This window comes from Phyllostomus discolor, chromosome 14, assembly GCF_004126475.2.
Source record: "Phyllostomus discolor isolate MPI-MPIP mPhyDis1 chromosome 14, mPhyDis1.pri.v3, whole genome shotgun sequence".
NCBI lineage: Eukaryota > Metazoa > Chordata > Mammalia > Chiroptera > Phyllostomidae > Phyllostomus > Phyllostomus discolor.
The window spans coordinates 44,543,879-44,563,882 of record NC_040916.2 but is presented as its reverse complement, the minus strand read 5'-3'; the positions used below and the strand labels follow the sequence as shown (position 1 = coordinate 44,563,882).

General features: G+C 37.3%; 1 protein-coding gene across 6 annotated transcripts in view; it reads right to left on the bottom strand.

The window, feature by feature from the left end:
- RPRD2 (regulation of nuclear pre-mRNA domain containing 2) overlaps window positions 1-20,004 on the bottom strand; it is a 95,284-nt gene that overhangs the window by 8,252 nt on the left and 67,028 nt on the right. For 4 of the 6 annotated variants that reach the window (XM_028502630.2, XM_036015808.1, XM_028502629.2 and 1 more), the window contains 4 exons: window positions 18,682-18,857; window positions 5,793-6,075; window positions 4,352-4,612; window positions 2,504-2,704 (listed from right to left, as the gene is read on the bottom strand). In XM_028502630.2, the coding sequence (XP_028358431.1) occupies window positions 2,504-2,704; window positions 4,352-4,612; window positions 5,793-6,075; window positions 18,682-18,857 (921 nt within the window). The remainder of the gene's footprint in view (window positions 1-2,503; window positions 2,705-4,351; window positions 4,613-5,792; window positions 6,076-18,681; window positions 18,858-20,004) is intronic. The other 2 variants (XM_036015810.1, XM_036015809.1) reach the window with 1 other exon arrangement.

Here is a 20,004-nt window from a genome sequence, read left to right as displayed (position 1 = left end):
CCACTGAGCTACCCCAGCCAGGTGTTTTTTGAAAATTTTAATCCATATTTGCTAAGAGATTTAAGGCCTGAAAAATTTTAAGGCTCTATCAATGTAACACTTTGAACTGCCATCTGCTTCTAAACAATGGTGCATAATTTCTGTTGTTATCCAATATTCAGTAGTATCCAAGGAATTGAAATATTCTTTATTTCAATTATCCTCCTGAAAAAAATCCATGTTTCAGTTCCAAAAAGTTCCCTAGCTATATAATTTTCTTGCTTCTAATAGTATGATTTAATTTTTAGTAGTCATTGTTCTTACCAAAACCAGAAGTCCTCAAAGCACTAGAATGTGATATATGGTAATGTCAAATGACTTTAGAAAGGTATTTCAGCATATCTTTCAGATACTGTGAGATAAATTTCTCAAAAGACCATCTTGTTAAAAAAGATACTACTCAGATTTCTGGCAATAGGTGAAACAGTCTTGTGCTACAAACTATTACTTTTCTTCAGTCTTTACAAGCCATACACTACAACTCTTCATCCACTGAAGTCATTCTTTGTGTTGAAAATCTTCCAGGAAAAAAAAAAAAGAAAAGAAAATTTTCCAATAAGGGCTGTGAATGACACAATCACAACAAAGTTCTACAAGATTTCCTTTATAGTCCTTGAAGAAACACATCTATTTAAGTTGCTGGGCACAGGTCTCTTAAAAGTCAAGGAGAATTCTACTTCCCATAATGAAATGAAAGGTGATGAACTACCCCCGTTATTCCACAAAAGTTGTTTTCTGGGGTTCCCACTTCTCAGTTTGTCAGAACGCACCTAGTTCTGCTCAAATTTTGCCTAATGAGGAAGTTCCCATGATATTCTTGTAACAATTTGCTGGGGGGGAAAGCTGCTTCTTTAAGACATGTTAAATCTATATATAAAAAGCTAAAACAAGTGAGTTTAAGTTTTTACTCTAACTACAGGACTAGAAGGGAGAATCATAAACACGCCAATCTTTCAAACTGATTATCCCTGAAATTAGTAGTGTAAGATGTGCTGTAGTATTATCATTAATCCTTTATTGCTGGTGCCAATACATGGGGGCTATGAATTATCACTTAATAGTATTTAGTTTTTTTCTTTTTAAAAAAAGATTTTATTTATTTTTAGACAGAGAAGAAAGGAGGGAGAAAGAGAAGGAGAGAAACATCAATGTGTGGTTGTCTCTCAACACGCCTCTACAGGGGACCTGGTCCGCAACCCAGGCATGTGCCCTGACTGGGAATCTAACTGGCGACCCTTTGGTTTTCAGGCTAGCACTCAATCCACTGAGCTACACCAGCCCAGGACTATTTGGTTTTACTTAACAAAATTCTCCTATATCTTAACACAAAGTCTGCTATGATATAATACTTGGCTGATTCACTTACAGAACAGTTTAGGAAATAACATTAATAGATACATGTACTGCTTGCTCTCCACATAAAGCAGAGTTTCTCAGCTTCAACACTACTGACTTTTGGGGCTGGATAATTCTATATTGTTGGGGCTGCCCTGTGCACTGGAGAATGTTCCATAGCTACCCTGACTTCTACACATCACACACACACAGTAGCATCTCCACCCTTGCCCGAGTTATGAGACAAAAATATCTAGACCTTGCCAATTGTATTGCCTCTTGGCCTTTTGGCTAAGCTCAAGTGTAGACCTTGCTAAATGTCCCCTGGAAGCTTCCTGGTTGGAAACTACTGATACAAAGTAAAACACTATACAGATACTGTTCTGGTTTTTGCAATTCATCGCATAGTTATACTGAGATGGTTTAAAGAGGTTGTGTTGGTATCTGGAGGATGGGAGAACAGAGAGTAGGTAAGTTTTATGAAAACTTTATGTAAGCAGCAAATAGTTTTAGGCGCAAAGCAGATAATTAACAAAGCTGAAGAGAGGTTCAAATAAGGTAGAGGTTATATGTAGACAAAACCAAAAAATATTTACTGTGTATCTATAAATAGAAGCTTCTATAAACCATTAGCATATATGTGAGATAATCATATTTTCATAAAATATTTGATAGATTGACCTTACTGTCTTTAGCTTCAGTTAACATTAATATATGTAAAACTCAATATATACTAATCCATACTAAGAGCTGGGATAAACGCAGCCCTTAAGGGTGCCATGGTGTATGTAGGTGAAAGAGTACTGGACTCCAGTCAAGAAATCTGGCTTTTAGTCTTGGCTCATCACGAAATAGGTAGTACTGTGACCTTAGGCAGGTCGCATTACCTCACTGAGCCTTAATTTCCTCGCTTGAAAAGGAGGGGATTAGACTACATGATATATAAAGTCCCTTTCATCTTTGACACTTTATAATTCTACAAATGCCAGCTCACAGATGATAAATAATAAAGAGAATAATGAATTAACTGTATTATGTATTTCCTGGCTTTGGGTTGCTCAGAAATGGAACCAGGACTAAGCCAGAGACAAACATTCATAGTTCAAATCCCCCTGGCATGTCAGTTTACCTTGCAGTGCAGGGGTTGACTGTGTCTGGGTTTTGGAAAGAGCAGACAGAATGCTCTCTGGGGTGATCTCCACCTTCGAGAGGATATTTGCCAAAGGGTTGTGAGATGTTGTCGTGGCAGGTGCAGGTGTTTTCAGGCCACTGGAGAGGTTGCCAGGACTTGTAGGAGTTCCCGGAGACGGTCTTGATGCAGGACTGACCCCTGGTGGCAGAAAGATTAACTCAAGAAAATGCAATTCGAAATGACCTTTACATCCATGGTACTTTCCACTTAAACAAGTTTGGTATGTTTAACAGGAACTCTTCTGTGACTGATTCACAAATGGTCCATATCATGGCCTACACACGCACACACACACCCCTGAAAATCAGATGAAGATTTGTTCCCATCTAGCTGGATGGCCCCTAAAATAAACAAGTATTGAGTTGTTTTTCACACATATTCCATTAGTTTTGAGAGCTGCAATAGAAAGGAACTAGGGAACCTATTTATTTTTTCTCTACAGAATGAAACCTATGCCTCAGGGTCCTGTGGGTACTCAGTACATGTTGCTGGGTGATTCTGATTAGAGCCACTGCAATTGTGTAACTCAGCCACAGCGTGATTTTACGTGATTAGTAAGATTCTGCTTTTGAGCTGGTCAATAAAATAAGGTTATGTAAGCAACCGCCGTTACACTTTTATGTTTTCAAACACTAGACTAATTTTTAACAGGGAAAAAGTATATAAAAGTAAGAGAAAGTAATTTCTGATTTTTTAATGATCAAAATATGATCACTAGCTTATTTTTCACAAAGAAAAATGATAAGTAAAAGGTATTTTAACCATATCTTTAATCAAAGGATGAAAATTAAACAAATGACTTTTTAAGAATGAATTTGACAAAGGTTAAAACAAAAATAGTTTTGGAGAAGCTGAGGTACAACAGGGACTTTCATATAGTACTTGGAACATAAATAGTACATTTCTGGAGATCATTTTAGTTACAACATGAAAGGCTTAAAAAACCTAAATGCTGTTTATCTGAGAATCTACCTTTTAGAAATAACATATGTAAGTATTTATGAAGAAGTAAAATAATTATGATTTTTTCCAAAATAATCAGGATTGGGTAGGCCATATGTTTATATAGTTGAAGATGAGTAATGAGTACGTGGAGATGCTCTACTTTTGTATTTTCATTAAAATTTCCATAAAAAATAAAAAAGCTCTATACACTTATCAGACCTTACAGGAAGGGCTGTGCATAAAATTTTATCATCAAGGTTGTTCCTTATGGTGTTCTTTAAAAAAACTTATTGATTTTTAAGGAGTGGAAGAGGGAGGAAAGTGAGAGACAAAGAGATATCGATTTGTTGTTCCACTTATTTATGCATTCATTGGTTGATTCTTGTTGACTCGGGTAGCTCTGACTGACATCTTGGTGTATGGGGACGATGCTCTAACCAATCGAGCTACCAGCCCTCAGCTTACAGTATTATTTTAAACAGTGAAACACTGGAAACATACTGGCTGTCTAATAAAAAGGCTTAGATAAAAAGTCAAATCCAATATAGCTAAAATTTTCAATAGCTGGCTTTAAAACATTATATGCAATATGTTTCAATTACTGAAAGAAAAATTATGACAAATATTTAATCTCCCAAAACATCTGGGTGTAAGATTACACACAAGTGGTTTCCTTCCTCTGTACTTATTTTTCTGATTTTTCTATAATGACAAAGTGCTGGTTTTATTTTTAATTAAAATACTTTTAATTTTAAAAAATCAATAAAAATCCCCACAGACAGATGGTTCAGTTATAAAAATGAAAGCCTGCCTTTTATCCTCTTTACAGAGCTTACTTACCAGTATTTTTCATGACTGACGTCAGGCTGCTAAGGATGGAACTGATCTTTGCCAAATCCACATTAGCCAGGTTTGGCAAAGCCAATGCCGGAGAAGGGGGCAGAAGAGAAGTATTCACAGGCTTTGGAAGAGGGGGTGTTGCTGTCATGGTCACAGGCACTGGGGTACATGAAGAGGCCTTTGATACACTTTCTGTTGGCTTTGTAGGTACAGAGGTGGATACAGCTGACTTCTCCACAGGTTTTTCCTTCCTGTCCTCTACTATTTCAACAACAACAACAAAAAACAAATATTACTGCATCTTACTACTTTCCAGACTCCGCTTCCAGTATGAAACAGTATGTCCTAATTATTTCCTGATTTGGGAGTAAAAAGCACTATGCTTTAGAGAAAATTATTCACTTCATTTTTTTAAAGCCCCATTCTTTATAATTTGATTCTTTCTGACTTTAACACCTATTTAAAATGAATCTCCCAAATTAATTTTTCATCTTATGATTTCTTTACATCGTCTTAGTATCTGTGTACTAAATTTGTACATTTCTAGAAGCATGTTGTCATTGGGCAGACGTTTGTGTTCTGTCTTTCCGTAATGATACTTATGTCATAAATTATCCTTTTTCATTAACCTGAGAGCTTTCTAAAGAGTAGGAACACTGTACATATTTCATCGTATTTATGTGTGTGTGACTTTCTGAAATTGACCTACTGGGGGGTACAATTAAGCACTAATTTGAAACTGCAATTTTAACTCCTGATGCCTTTTAACAGCTAGAACACTATGCACCATACAGCTAGTACATTACATTCCACACAAGTCAAATGCTCTAATAGTTATAAAAGTTGGGATGTCCAAGGAACAATTCAGGAACAATTCACCAATCCAGGTTAGTTTTAAAAGTGTGGTTAACAAACTGTGGCTTTGGAATCTTGAAGGTCAAAAGTAACAGAGAATAAGGAATTCCAGTGTAAGCGAGGGCTCCTCCTTCTAGAGCAGTGCTGGTCAACAGAAACAGAATTCAAGCCCAATGTACAAGTTTGAATATTCTAGTAGCCACATTTAAAAAAAGGTAAAATTAATAACATTTATTTATTTCAATATATTGAGATGTTTCACTCAATTTTTTAGTTTTGTTTCTAGAATACAGTGTGTTCCTTTTACACTTAAGAGTACATCTCAAGTTGGACAAGCCACATTTCAAACACTCAACAGTCACCTGTAGCTAGTGGCCACCATATTGAACAACACAGATGCTGAGCAATGATTCTTAATCCATGTGGTTTACTGAATCCTGAACCACTGCTCTAGAGACAGTTAATGCTATCTTGGTGTTCTATTTTGTAAGGATTGAACTATCTTTTAATACCTGTCCAGGACAGGTTCATTGGTGGGAAGCCAAACATAAAGAACAAGTTGCCTACTAGTCACACAAAGACATACCAATGATTTTTGACCCATCATCTTCCACATCTGAGAGCTCCATGTCTTCCACATCACGATTATCAGTTGCAGGCTCAGGTGTGGCAGATTTCTCACTCTCCATGGCTGGCGACTGGGATTCCTCACCTCCCATTCCCTGAAAAGGAGACTCGGAACCAGTCGGAGAGGGCGCATCCATACTTGGGGAAGGGACTGGTGATTCTTCTGGATCAGGAAGGGTTGACTTCAATTGATCTAGCTTTTTCTTTAAATTGTTCACTCGATTAGCAAAAGTTTTGTATGCCTAAAAGAAAAAAATAATAGTTTACTGCTTTGAGAAAAGAACCAAGAAGCTATCATTTTGATTTTGATCAGATTTCTTAATTATTAACTATATCACAGATATGAAACAAAAAAATATCATCATCTGTCAAGCATGAAGTAGTTTCCAATCTCTCCTCTTTGTATTCTCTAAGTGAGTATTACCATCCACACAGGTGCCTGTATCAGACACCTAGAGGTTATCTGTAATTCATTTTCCCTTGCTCTCTTCCATCTATACAATCAATCGATGTTTATCAAGAGTCTAAATGTGCTGACCACTCTCCCAGGTACTAGAAATATAATAATGACTATGAAGACAGACAAAAAAACAAATCCATAAATCAAGCACAGCCTAGGAGGTAAAATATTATTGATTTCTTTTCTTCTTCTTTTTTTTACAGATTTTATTTATTTTTTTTAGAGAGGGAAAGGAGGGAGAAAGAGAGAGAGAGAGAGAGAGAGAGAGAGAGAGAAACATCAATGTGAGGTTGCTGGGGATCATGGCCTGCAACCCAGGCATGTACCCTGACTGGGAATCGAACCTGCGACACTTTGGTTCCCAGCCCACGCTCACTCCACTGAGCTACGCCATCCAGGGCTTAAAATATTATTGATTTTTAAAAAATAAACTTTTATTCCTGGCTGGCGTAGCTCAGTGGATTGAGCGCGGGCTGTGAACCAAAGCATCACAGGTTTGATTCCCAGTCAGGGCACACGTCTGGGTTGCAGGCCAGGTCCCCATTGGGGGCCATGTGACAGGCAACCACACACTGATGTTTCTCTTCCTCTCTTTCTCCTTCCATTCCCCCCCTCTCTAAAAATAAATAAAAACAAAAACTTCTGGTTAAAATGAAGGTGTAGATATGTTTCACTTCCTTGTATAGCCAAAAGAAGGATAACAACCAATTTAAAAACAGCCCTGGCTAGTGTAGCTCAGTGGATTGAGTGCAGATTGAGCGCAGGCCTGCTAAACCAATGGGTTTGCTGGTTCAGTTCCCAGTCAGGGCACATGCCTGTGTTGCGAGCTAGGTCCCCAGTAGGGGGTGTGTGAGAAGCAACCATGCATTGATGTTTCTCTCTCTTTCTCCTTCCCTTCCCCTTTCTCTAAAAAGAAAGAAAATCTTACAAAACAAAACATCCACAACGCCCAGAACTGTACGAAAATCAAACCCAGACAACCAAGGAGTTAAAGAAACATTCACCCAGACTGGTAGGAGATGTGGAGATGGAAAGCCAGGATGATGAGGACACGTGACAGGTGAGGACACGTTAACGGGGCTGTAAGCTGGTGGACTGGGGCAGCAAGGCAGCAGATGTAGAACCCGGATATCCCACATTCGCATGCAGATAAGCCAGGAGGAACAACTGGAGAATTAGACAGACCATGGAAACCAGGGTTCCAGTGCAGAAAACAAAAGCCTAAAAACCTCTGGCTATAAAAACTTGTGGGGGTTGTGGTGGCCGGAGAAACTCCCAGTCTCACAGGAGAGTCCTTTGGAGGGGACTCTACTGGGTCCTATAGGGTACACAAACCCACCCACCTGAGAATCAGCACCTCAGAATCAGCACCTGAAAGGGAAAATCCACTTGTGGGAAGTCAGGGAAGTGACTGAAAATGGGGTAAGAGCAGAGTAAGCGGCATTGTTCCCTCTCTGACCCTTCCCATGCCCCACAGTGCCGCAACCCAGACAAGTGGGTTGCCTTTGATGGCAAATACCTAAGGATCCACCTGTTACAATGTAACAGGTGTGCCGTGACAAAGAAATATGGCCCAAATGAAAGAAAAAGATCAAAACTCCAGAAGAACTAAGGAGACAGGAGACAAGTAGATAGCCAACCTATCAGACGTAGAGTTCAAAACACTGGTAATCAGAATGCCCACAGAAATGGCTGAGTATGGTTGCAAAATAGAGGAAGAAGTGCACCCTATGTAAAGTGAAATAAAGAAAAATACAGGGAACCAACAGTGAAGGGAAGGAAACTAGGACTCAAATCAAAGATCTGGAACAGAAGGAAGGAATAAACATTCAACTGGAACAGATAAAGAAACCAGAATTCAAAAAAATGAATGTCCTCGAGGCTGAGGAACCTCTAGGACAATTTTAAACGTTCCAACATCTGAATCATAGGGGTGTCAGAAGGAGAAGAGGAAGAGCAAGAAATGGAAAACTTATTGGAACAAATAGTGAAGGAAAACTTCCCCAATCTGGTGAAGGAAACAGACATGCAAGTCCATGAAGCTCAGAGACTCCCAAAAAAGTTGGATCCAAGGGGAAACACACCAAGGCACATCGTATTTTTTTATTACCCAAGAATAAAGATAAGGAGAGAATCATAAAAACAACAAGAGAAAAGTAGCAAGTTACCTAACAAAGGAGTTCCCATAAAGCTATCAGCTGATTTCTCAAAAGAAATCTTGCAGGCAAGGAGCTGGAAAGAAGTATTCAAAGTGATGAAAGGCAAGGACCTACATTCAAGATTACTCTATCCAGCAAAGTGATCATTTAGAATGGAAGGGCAGATAAAATGCTTCCCAGATAAGGTCAAGTTAAAGGAGTTCATCGTTACCAAGCCCTTATTATATGAAATGTTCAAGGGACTTATCTAAGAAAAAGATAAAAAATATGAACAGTAAAATGACAACAAACTCACAACAGTCAACTACTGGACCTAATAAAAACAAAAACAAAACCACACTAAGCAAACAACTAGAACAGGAACAGAATCACAGAAATGGAGATCATATGGAATGTCATCAGTGGGGAGGGGGGGAAAGGTAAGGGAATAAGAAGCATAAATGGTAGACGGCAGGCACAGAATAGACAGGGGGAGATGAAGAATGATATAGGAAATGGAGAAGACAAAGAACTTGGATGACCCATGGACATGAACCGAAGGGGGAGGGGAATGCTGATGGGGGGGTGTGCAGGGCAGAAAAAAAATTGTACAACTCTAACATCATAATCAATAAAATATACTTAAAAAATTAAAATAAATAAAATCCCTAAAACAAAACAAAACAAAAAACAAAACAAAGAGAAAAAGAAAGGAAAGGAAAGGAAAAGAAAGGACAGAACCAAAATAGGGTGAGAAAAAAGGTCTACATGGGTGAAAGGCATTGGGACACTGCAGCCTAAGCAGAAGAAAAAGCCCAGAGAGGTGACTGGGGTGAGATGGCAGTGTTGGTAAACTGGCTACACACAAGGAGGTGGGTTAAATAAATGATTATGTTAAACATAAGGGAAACAAGGTTTTTACACTGTTAGAAAAAGCAATTACAAATGTGGGAAGAAAGAAACCTTGTGGTGTTGGATTGGGATTGGAGATAACTGTATGAACTTACAGTTTGCAATATATACAGACAGACATAGAAATAAATACAGGTGTCAGTGTGTATGTATGTAGGTTAACTACATATATATACACATACAGGGGTGGGCAAAAGTAGGTTAAATCACCAGACATCATTATCTAAAAGACAAATCATTACAAATAAGGTGATAAAGTAACAACAATACTAATAAGACAAATAATACAAATAACACAAAAATTAATAAATAAATAATAGTACAAGAATAAACTGTTTCACGTACTCACATACGTAAACTAACTTTTGCCCACCCCATCTACTTCCTAACTCTGCACACCAGTAACAGTCTGGCAGCAGTGCTATCCCAATAGTAAGCACCTACTACTCAAATCTTTATTTTTAAACATGACTTTTCACAAAAAGAAACCAGGCTCTGTGGAGAAATGACTGATTCCAGGGTCAGGCAAGACAGTGCAAGATGAGCCTTAACACCCTGGTCCAAAAAAATAAAGAAATGCTCAAAAAATGACAGCTCCAGCCGGTGTGTGGTTCAGTTGGTTGGAGGGTTGTCCTGTAGCTGAAAGCTTGTAGATTCAGTTCCCAGTCAGGGCACGTGCCTGGGCGGCAGGCAAGTTCCCTGATCCAGGTACACAGGTGTTTCTCCCCCTTCCTCTCTCTCAAAGCAATGAAACAATATCCTTGAGCGAGGATTAAAAAAAAAAAAAAAAGGCAAGGATGCATCAAAAGAACAATTAAAATAGCTTTAAAGGAGCTCCCACTGGCCAAATTTGGGACAATTTGAGCATCAAAATAAGTATTGGTAGTAAGTAATTAAAACAATAAATAGCCCTGGCTGGCATAGCTCAGTGGATTGAGCCCGGGCTGTGAACCAAAATGTCGTAGGTTCGATTCCCAGTCAGGGCACATGCCTGGGTTGCAGGCCATGACCCCCAGCAACCGCACATTGATGTTTCTCTCTCTCTTTCTCCGTTCCCTCCCTCTCTAAAAAAATAAATAAATAAAATCTTTAAAAACACAAACACAAATAAATAGGACTCTGAATCCATACTGATATAAATAGATGAATAAATTGAAAGTTTGATGGGGAACAACATAGTTACATAGTTTCAAAATATCTCCCCACAAAATGCTTACTAATTACTATACTACCTTCCCAGGGTTGTGGTAATAAAGTACCACTAATTGGGTATTAATTGGGCATAAAATATCAGACATTTATTGTCTCAAAACTCTGGAAGCTAGAAATCCAAAATCAAGAGGTCAGCAGGACCATGAGACTGGGCAGAATCCTTCCTTGCCTTTCCCTAGCTCCAGGTGGTGGCCATTTACCCTTGGAGTTCCTTGGCTTGCAGCTGCATCACTACAATATCTGTCTCAGCTGTCACGTGATGTTCTCCCTGTGAGTCTGTATCCTAATTTCCCTCTTTATTAGAACACCAGTTATACTTGAATAAGGCTTACTCTGATGACCTCTTAATCTGATTACATCTGCAAAAACCCTATTTCCAAGTAAGGGCATATTCACATATACTAGGGGTTAGGGTGTCAACAAATTTTGGGGGGGGGGGGGAGGTAAAATTCAACCCACAGCAATTACCAAGAAAAACTTTTCAAAGGACAAGCCTAGAAGATACCACATTAATAAAAGATATCAAAGGGAATACTATAGGTAGTAAAATGAACCAAACTTGTATGCTATTTGAAATGATAAAATGAGAAGCATACAGATTGCTTCTGTGATATTCCTACTAGAGATGAATAATCTCAATCTGATCATAAAGAAACATCACATAAATCCAAATTGTGGACACTGTACAAAATATCTGACTTATAATCTTCAAACACATGTAGGTCATGAAAGTCAAAGACAAGACTGAGGGACCATTCTAGATCAAAGGAAACTAAAGAGAAAGGCAATGAACGCAAATCCTGATTCTGGCGGGATAGGATCATTTGCTTTAAAAACTGCTCAATTTGAATAGGGTCTGAGGATTATATAGTAATAGTGTGTCAATGTATCAATTAATTTACTGAATAAAGCTATATGTTATGTTTATGGAGAAGAATATAATTGGGAGGAAATACACCTGACAAAATTTCAGAGATGAAGTGTTAGGAACTTATTTTCAAATGATTCAGGAAAACAAAGGTCTTCATAATGTACTTAAGATATTTCTTTAAGTTTGAGATTGTTAAAAAAAAAGACAACAAAAAAAAGAACAGCAAAGATGAAGAAAATACATCAAAAGAATTTGACTAGAAAACTGAGTTCTTTCTAAAAAAGAAATCAAATGGCAATTCTAGAACTGAAAATTAACCCATCAAAATTAATAGATAGGCTTAACAGTAGCTAAGATTTAGAAGAAGAAATAATGAATTAGAAGACATTAATAGAAAATATCTAAAAGGAAGCAGAGATAAAGTGGCTGAAAAATACAGAAAGAAAATAAAAAAATAAATTTGGAGAGAGGTCGGGGGAAAAAAAGGGGGAGGTTGGAAAAAAAAGGGGATGTAAAAAAAAGAAATTTGGAACATAGCAATGAGATCATGCATGCACGTGTTGTCTGTGTGTATTCATAGAGTTCCAGGAGGAAAGAAGAATGGAACAGAAGCAATTCATGACGACGTTACAGCCAAGAATTTCCTAAAATTTATGAAAACCATTAAGCCATTTTTTAGGGTTGAATTGTGTTTCCCCAAAATCATATGCTGAAGTCCTAACCCTGTAGCCTCAAGGCTACAGGGGTGCCTTATTTGTGGCCTTATTTGGAGAACAGAGTTTTTAAAGAAGTAATCAAATTGAAATGAGGTCATCAGGATGTGTCCTAATCCAACATGACTGATATCCTTATACAATTGGAAAATCTAGACACAGAGACATGCACAGAGAAAAGACAATGTGAAGAGGTACTGGGAGAAAATAGCCACCTACCAAAGAGAACCAGGAATAGAACCCACTCTCACAGCCCAAGAAAGAATCAACCCTCCTGACACCTTGATTTTAGACTTCTAGTGTCCAGAAGTATGAGACAATAAATTATTAAGTCATCCAGTTTGAGGCACTTTGTTATAGTAGCCCTAATAAACTAATATACCATCAATTTAAATAGTTCTCCAAACTCCAAACCATACAAATATGAAGATCACACCTACCACACCTAGGCTCATCATTGTATAACTACTGAATACTACAGACAAAGAGAAAATAACTTATCTCCCTGCTTGTAATAATCTTTTATTTTCCATTCTGCTATCTTGATTCTGAAACGAAAACTTGATCATACTACTAGCAAACTAAAATCCTTTTTTGGTACTTAACCTTGAACTGCCCTACTAAATAAATCAGGACTCCCTAAACTAGCAAAATTTCTGCTTCTGTCTCATTCTTTTTAATGTTGCCAAAGTTACAGAATGACATCGGCATTGATATACTTTGTCTTCCAAGAGGAACGGACACTTCCTATTAAAGAGTTAACTCCAGTTATAACTGCAAGAACAATTACAGCGCCTTTCAGCCACAAACCATACTAATTTAATTCCAGTCAAAGTCAGTGCTCTCCCAAAAAGTTAGTCATTCAAAAAATATCCTTTTTATGAAGATGTATTGCTGCAGAGCATTTTATTACATAATTTTCATAACAATGCCAGAAAGCAGAAATGTTAACCCTTTTATTTTATAGATAAGGAAACTGACAGCTTAAGTTTCAGTTAACTAATAATTAGTGGGTGTCAGAATTTTCTGAAAAGCTCTTATGTCTGAAGCACAAAAAAACAAAGATTTTTGTTCATTTGGGAGAGTATTTTTTTTCTGTAGGAAATACAGAAAATTGACAAAAAAAAGTATAAAATACTGGGGGGAGAACAATTTCATCAGTTCCCAAAAGTGATGTTTGCTAAAATTTATAACAATTTTTTCTCTTTTTTAAAATCCTCACCTGACAATATGTTGATTTGGAGGGTGGGGGAGGAGAGCCAGAGCGAGAGAAACAGAAACACGAACTACCTGTCTCCTTCAGGTGCCCCAACCAGGAACTGAACCTGCAACCATTTGCTGTATGGGACGATGCTCCAACCACTGAGACACCCAGCCAGGGCAATTTCCTATGATCTGTTCTTTAAAAAAAAGTTAGTTCTAAAAAACCACATATAGTGAAGTAAAAAAAATTTAATATAACTACTACTCATAATTTTTTTGAAATGTTATTTTCTAATATTCAGTTTCTAATCTCATTATAGACAAAAGTCTTGTGCTATTTTCTCCTTCTCCTCACCAAGGATATGTTTATTGAGCTGAAAGAGAGGAATAGGGAGAGAGAGACAGAAACATGGATGTGAGAAAGAAACATTGATTGGTTACCTCCCACAGGCGCCCAGACTAGGGATCAAAGGTGCAACCTAGGTATGTGCCCTGACTGGGGATCGAACCCACTGCATTTTAGTGCACAGGTCACCGCACTAACCAATTGAGCCATTGGCCAGGGCAAAAGTCACATGCTTTTTCTTTACTACTATGAATATGTGGATTTAATACTTTATACTTTGTTCTTTACATCAATATTTTAAATATTTCATCATAAAATTAACCCATATCATTAAAATTATAAACTTAAAAAAATGAAAACCCTACAATTATCTACTACTGCTTTCAGAACTTTGCTCCTGACTACCTCTCGTTTTACTTATCACCTCCTCATACAGACCCAGTTATCAGAAATTGTTCTCAGGTCTACCAGTTTTGCCATGCTCTCTTATGTTCCCACGATTTTGAAAATGTTCACCAGAGATTAAGAGCTTCATTTATTTAATTACTGCAATTGCAGAGTTCAGCTCCTCTGGGAAAAATTTTCTCTTATCTTCCACTCCCACTGCCAAATTAGACACAGTACCAATTCAATCTGTTCTCACAGTACCCAATGGTTATGTCTACTGTGGCATTTATCTCACAGGACTGCAGTTATGTATTTCATTGTACTTTCTTCATCAGATCAAGAGTTCTACGAGAGCCGGGTTTCTTTTCTCTGTATCACACAATGCTTGGCACAGAATAATTGCTTAGTAAATGCCTGCTTAATAATGCTTGCCATTTTTTGAATACCTCCAAAGCAGACTAAATGACTTTAAATGACTCTATAAATAAGGGGCTCGGAAGTATAGGTCACTATCCAAAAATTATAAATTTTGGGGGGTCAAAATGATGAAATGACCATTCCCATTCACGGTTTCTCCCTCCTAAGACTCCTATAAAATGGAAAGTAAAGGAATACAAAGGTATAAACCAGCAACAAGAAATATACTTGAGAAAAAAGGTTTCTAAGATTTTTAGACAACAGAACATGAATGGAAGAGCGAGCAGTGATGAGGCAGGGTGGAAGAAAATGAGGTCAGGAGTACACAGGAAGAGAGCTCCACCTGGAAGAGGAGATCCATCTGGCAGAATCCTGGAGCAGCTCTGATCCAGAAAATGATGAGTATAAAAAGGTGGAGTAGGTAGTGGGGCCAAAATCTGGACAATTAATCGAAAGTGTGAATGCAAAACACTTACTATCACCTCCTCTGCAACTTTCATACTTAGCAGCCAAGGCACTATGTCCCAGACAAAAAAAAATGAGTTCTTCTCTACAGAGTTAAAATACCCCAGCAAAAAGATTTCAGCCTTCTGACATTTAGAGCTCCTCCTGTCCCGACTAATGGTCAGCTCGCCAACCAAGAGTAGATAATCCCTACCCATGGACAGAGTCCCTCTATTTTTCATACTTCATCCTTAAATATGAATGGGCAGAGAGAGATACGAGTTTTAAGGAAAGTCAAAATCATAAAAGAGAAAGACCAAGACATCTAGGAGGAAACAGACAAACAAACAAAACAACCAAAAGACTCTACCAGAAAAACAGACAATTTAAGAAAAGAAAAAAATGTTTTAGTATCTTCAGAGACACAATTGTTGTATGCCTAAAATCAGAAAGGGTTACTAAAAAAAAAGAACAGGAACAAAGAACAAAGAGAACTCTTAGACATTTAAAATGACTCAAATATAAAAATATGAAAAGATGAAGCTGGAAGATAAAGTTGAAATCTTCCAGAAGGGAGAACAAAAAGATCAAGGTTGAGAAAACACAGGACACATTAAGTAACAATCTAGGAGGTCCAACATCTGGTTAACCAATGTTCCTGAAAGAGAAAATAAAGGAAATGGGGAGAGAGAAATTACTCCCAAATTGAAAAACACCAATCTATAGTCTGAAAGAGCATACCAAGTAACTCATAATGAATGAAAAACATGTAGATACATCACTATAAAAATTTTAAACATCATGGATAATGTCCCAAAAAGTTTGTAGACAGAAAAAAACCCCAAACCCAAACCCAAACCCAGTTACCTGCAAAGGATCTTGTAAAGACTTCATATAATACATACTAAAGACAAAGGAGAAATGTCTGATAAATTGTGAAGGAAAATGCTTTTCAACCATTCACTATCAAAGCATATATGAGCACAGAATAAAGACATTTTAAGATGTAAGGACTCAGAAAATATCTTGCAACCGAACTCCTTTTTTGGAAATTAATTGAGGGTGCTCCAACAAAACCAGAAATACAAGTAAGAAAAGGAGACAAGAAATCTGGAAAACAGAGGGCCTACCTAAGAAAAGCAATAGAATAGTCCTAGGATGAACTCTAGAGACCTAATGATGGAGCAGAATGGAAGTTCAGGCAGAAAGACCTCTGGGGAAATGGAGATTCAGAATATCTGATGTGACAGAAAGAGGGCAGAGGGAGGAAGGAGACAATGAGAAAGCAAACAATGCAAGAAAAAAAAATTCCAGGAAAAAACCCATATCTCTAATATAACCATAATTACTATAAAACCTTGAAGTGAGCAATGTTGACATAGGTATAACATAAGCTTTGTTCATTAATTTGCAAACTGTAAAGCACGGACGACCATTATGATCATAGAATGAAATGCAAATATTATCAACTTTGACAACACTATAAAAGAGTTCACTGAAGCTGGGAAACTGAAGAGATAAATCAAAACTAATGAGAAAGGATAAGGACGTTCATGAACTCATTTTATAAAGTGGGGAGTCTAGAGTTAGTGGTCAAAAAATAGTACAGTACAGCTGACCCTTAAACAACATAAATTTGAAATGCACAGATCCACTTATACGTGGGTTTTTCCCCCCAATAAATATATAAAGAGTTTATCGGTCCTCTGTATCCCCCAGATTTTGCATCCACAGAGTTAACCAACCATGGGTCAAAAACAGAATTTTCAATCTGCAGGTGGGGAAGGCTGACCATATGTGCTGTTCTATGTCATCTTCTATGAGAGACCGGAGCATCTGCAGATCTGGTATCTGCTAGGAATCTTGGAACCAATCCCCAGTGGATACTGAGGGATGACTGCACAATAATTAAATTTTGGGGGAGTCAAAAGTTATGTGCAGATTTTTGACTGTACAGGGGATGGGGGTCAATGCCCATAACCCTCATGTGCTTAAGGGTCAATTGTACTTCAATTCACAAAGGTAATCAACACATTTAAAACAGTTATATTGGGAGAAAGGGGAAGGCAGGTAAATATAAGCTAAATCCTTATTTGCCACATCAAGAAGTTAAAAGATATTTCTTAAATAGGATAAACCAAAAAAGAATAATATGGGCTCATTATTTAGAAATATGCAGGCAAATGCGGAGGGAAAAAAGCTAAATGAGTTCAAAGGACCTGCTTCTAGGAAATGAGACTAATGGAATCTATTGGGTTGGACAAAAACATCTGTTTAGTTTTTTTTCCAGAAAATGAAAGACACATTTTTTATTTTCACCAATAACTTCATTGATTTGGATATTTTGAGTATGTCATCTATCTCCTGCATGGTATAATGTTGACTGTTCTCAATTAATGTCTTGAGTTGATCTCCATTAACTTCAACTGGTCTACCCAACAGTGGAGCATTGTTCAGTGATAAATCTCCAGCACAAAATGTCACAAACCACTTTTGACAAGTTCAATCATTCACAGCACCTTTTCCATCCACTGCACAAATCTATTGTTTCAGTTGCATTTTTTTCTTGAAATAATAGAGCATAATATGCCAAAAATGTTGTGTATTTTTTCCATCTTCAGTATTAAAATGGCTCTACAGAAATTCACCAAATTTGATAACATTTTTAAAAGATTTTACTTATTGCTCTGGCTGGTGTGGCTCAGTGGATTGAGCACCAGCCTGTGAACCAAGGGGTCATTGGTTCAATTCCCAGTCAGGGCACATGTCTGGGTTGCAGGCCAAGGTCCCCAGTAGGGGGCACCAAGAGGCAACCACACATTGATGTTTTTCTCCTTTGCTTTCTCCTTTCCTTCCCCTCTCTCTAAAAATAAATGAATAAAATATTAAAAAAGAAGAAGAAAGGAAAAAGATTTTATTTATTTATTTTTAGAGGAGGGGGAGGGAGGGAGAAAAAGAGGGAGAGAAACATCATGTGTGGTTGCCTCTTGCATGTCCCCTACTGGAGACCTGGCCGGCAACCCAGGCATGTGCCCTGACTGGGAATTGAACCAATGACCCTTTGGTTCCCAGGCCGGAGCTCAATCCACTGAGCCACACCTGCCATAGCTGATAACTTTTTTTATAATTCATGCTGATTTGACAGCTGTTACAATACAACCTAACAAAACTGTTTTGAATGAAATTAAAGACAACTACGCCATCTTATGGACAAACTTTTGGCCAACTCAGTATTATTCCATATGCTTTTATGACCATATGTGGTGATTAAAACTTTTAAAAATTTAAGTACAAAAAGGACAGTTTCAGAAACCAGTTATCAACTGTCCAGTTATCAACAAATGTCCAGTTATCAACTTTCTCTTCCAAAGGACAAAGAGGGTCCTTAATTTAGTCAATTTACATGAAATTTAGTAACAGAATGTCTCTATTTAGTTTTCTACATATATTTTAGCCTAATTTTATATCCTGTAACAGTATCTTGACATACTCCCTTTTCAAATCCGAAGACATAAAGCATGAATCAGGGATGTGTGAGCTTTAACATCAAAGACCCAGGTCTTAATTTAGATTCTACAGTTGCTAGCTCAATACAGGTACAAGGTAACTAACCCTCTTCAAAAGTAGCTTCCTCACCTGTGAACTGGAAATAACAATGCTTATCCTCACAGAGTTAGACAGCACATATAAAACACACACTGACATACAGTAAGCAATCAATACGATAGCTTTAATTACTACTTACATTGGCCACCACTTTTACTTCTTTGTACTGTGCTTCATAGAAAATTCCAGCATTTTCCAGTGCTTCAGTAAGTGAGGGCCCATTTTTCACCTGCTTATCTAATCCATTCACAAATTCCTCCAGCTTGGCACTGGCCTCTTCAAATTCTTTAGAGAACTTCTTCCCACCAGTCTTATCTAAAATAACAGAGGAAGTATTCATTTCAGGATAAAAAAAACAAAGTAAACAATTTAATCTTTTGAAGTAAACCTGACTGCCCGATGATCTGTGAACCTGTTCTTGCTGCCTTAGTGTGCAATATTCTTAGCCTTACAGTTTAACCTTAAAAAGCCTTCTCCAAATCACAAAAAAGATCTGAAAGAGTTAAAAGCAACAGTCCATTGTGAAGACACCTGTGATTACAGTAAACAAAAGAAAGTGCAACTAAAAGAAAGTTCACTGACTGCTTTTCTTCACAAATTTGGTGCCACACCACTACTTAGGAATAATGCAGTGAGGCTGGATTCTGTTCACTTAGAACATTAACTTAAAACCAAGGCTTAGAAAAATAAAGTGATCTGTCTGTGAATTGCACTAAAATTCTTTCCTATTTAAAGATCGCTGATAATTTCATATCAGAAGAGTTCACACACTTCATTATTTTTGCCACAATAGTGATGTGATCACAAACTGTTACTTACTCTCCTAAGTATACTTTCCCATGACTATTGGAATATGGATTTAGAAATGAATACAAGTTTAGCTTTGTCTTTTAACAGCTGTGTAATTCAGGCAAACTACTCATCTCCTTATGAAGCCTCGGACTTCCCATATACAAAATGGAGGTTTTTAGTATGCTGTGAGGATTAAATTTGGCAACATGTTAAATTTAAAGCAGATGCCAAATATCTAGTAGCCATTTACTCATTACTTCAAAAATATTTATCAAATATTTATTATGTACCAAGCATTGTTCTGGACACTGGATACAGCAGTGAACAAATAAAGGTAATTTCTACCTTCATTAGATTTATTTTCTAATAAGTTACTGTTATTACTTATAATTTACAATGTAAGGAAAAAAACTAACCCAATTTACAAGGCATCACAATGATCTGATTAAAGACCACACCCAAACCTGTTCCTCTCCCATGTGAAACACACCTGTCTATATATAACCTAAACTATGTAAGAAAGCACTAGATATGGGGAAAATGACAGAATTGATTTCTTTGGGTTTTTTAAACTTATTTTTTCTCTAGCTTTCTTGAGATACAATCGACATATAACACTTGTGTCAGGAATGTACTCATGAAATGCATATGCATGAAATCACTAGAAACC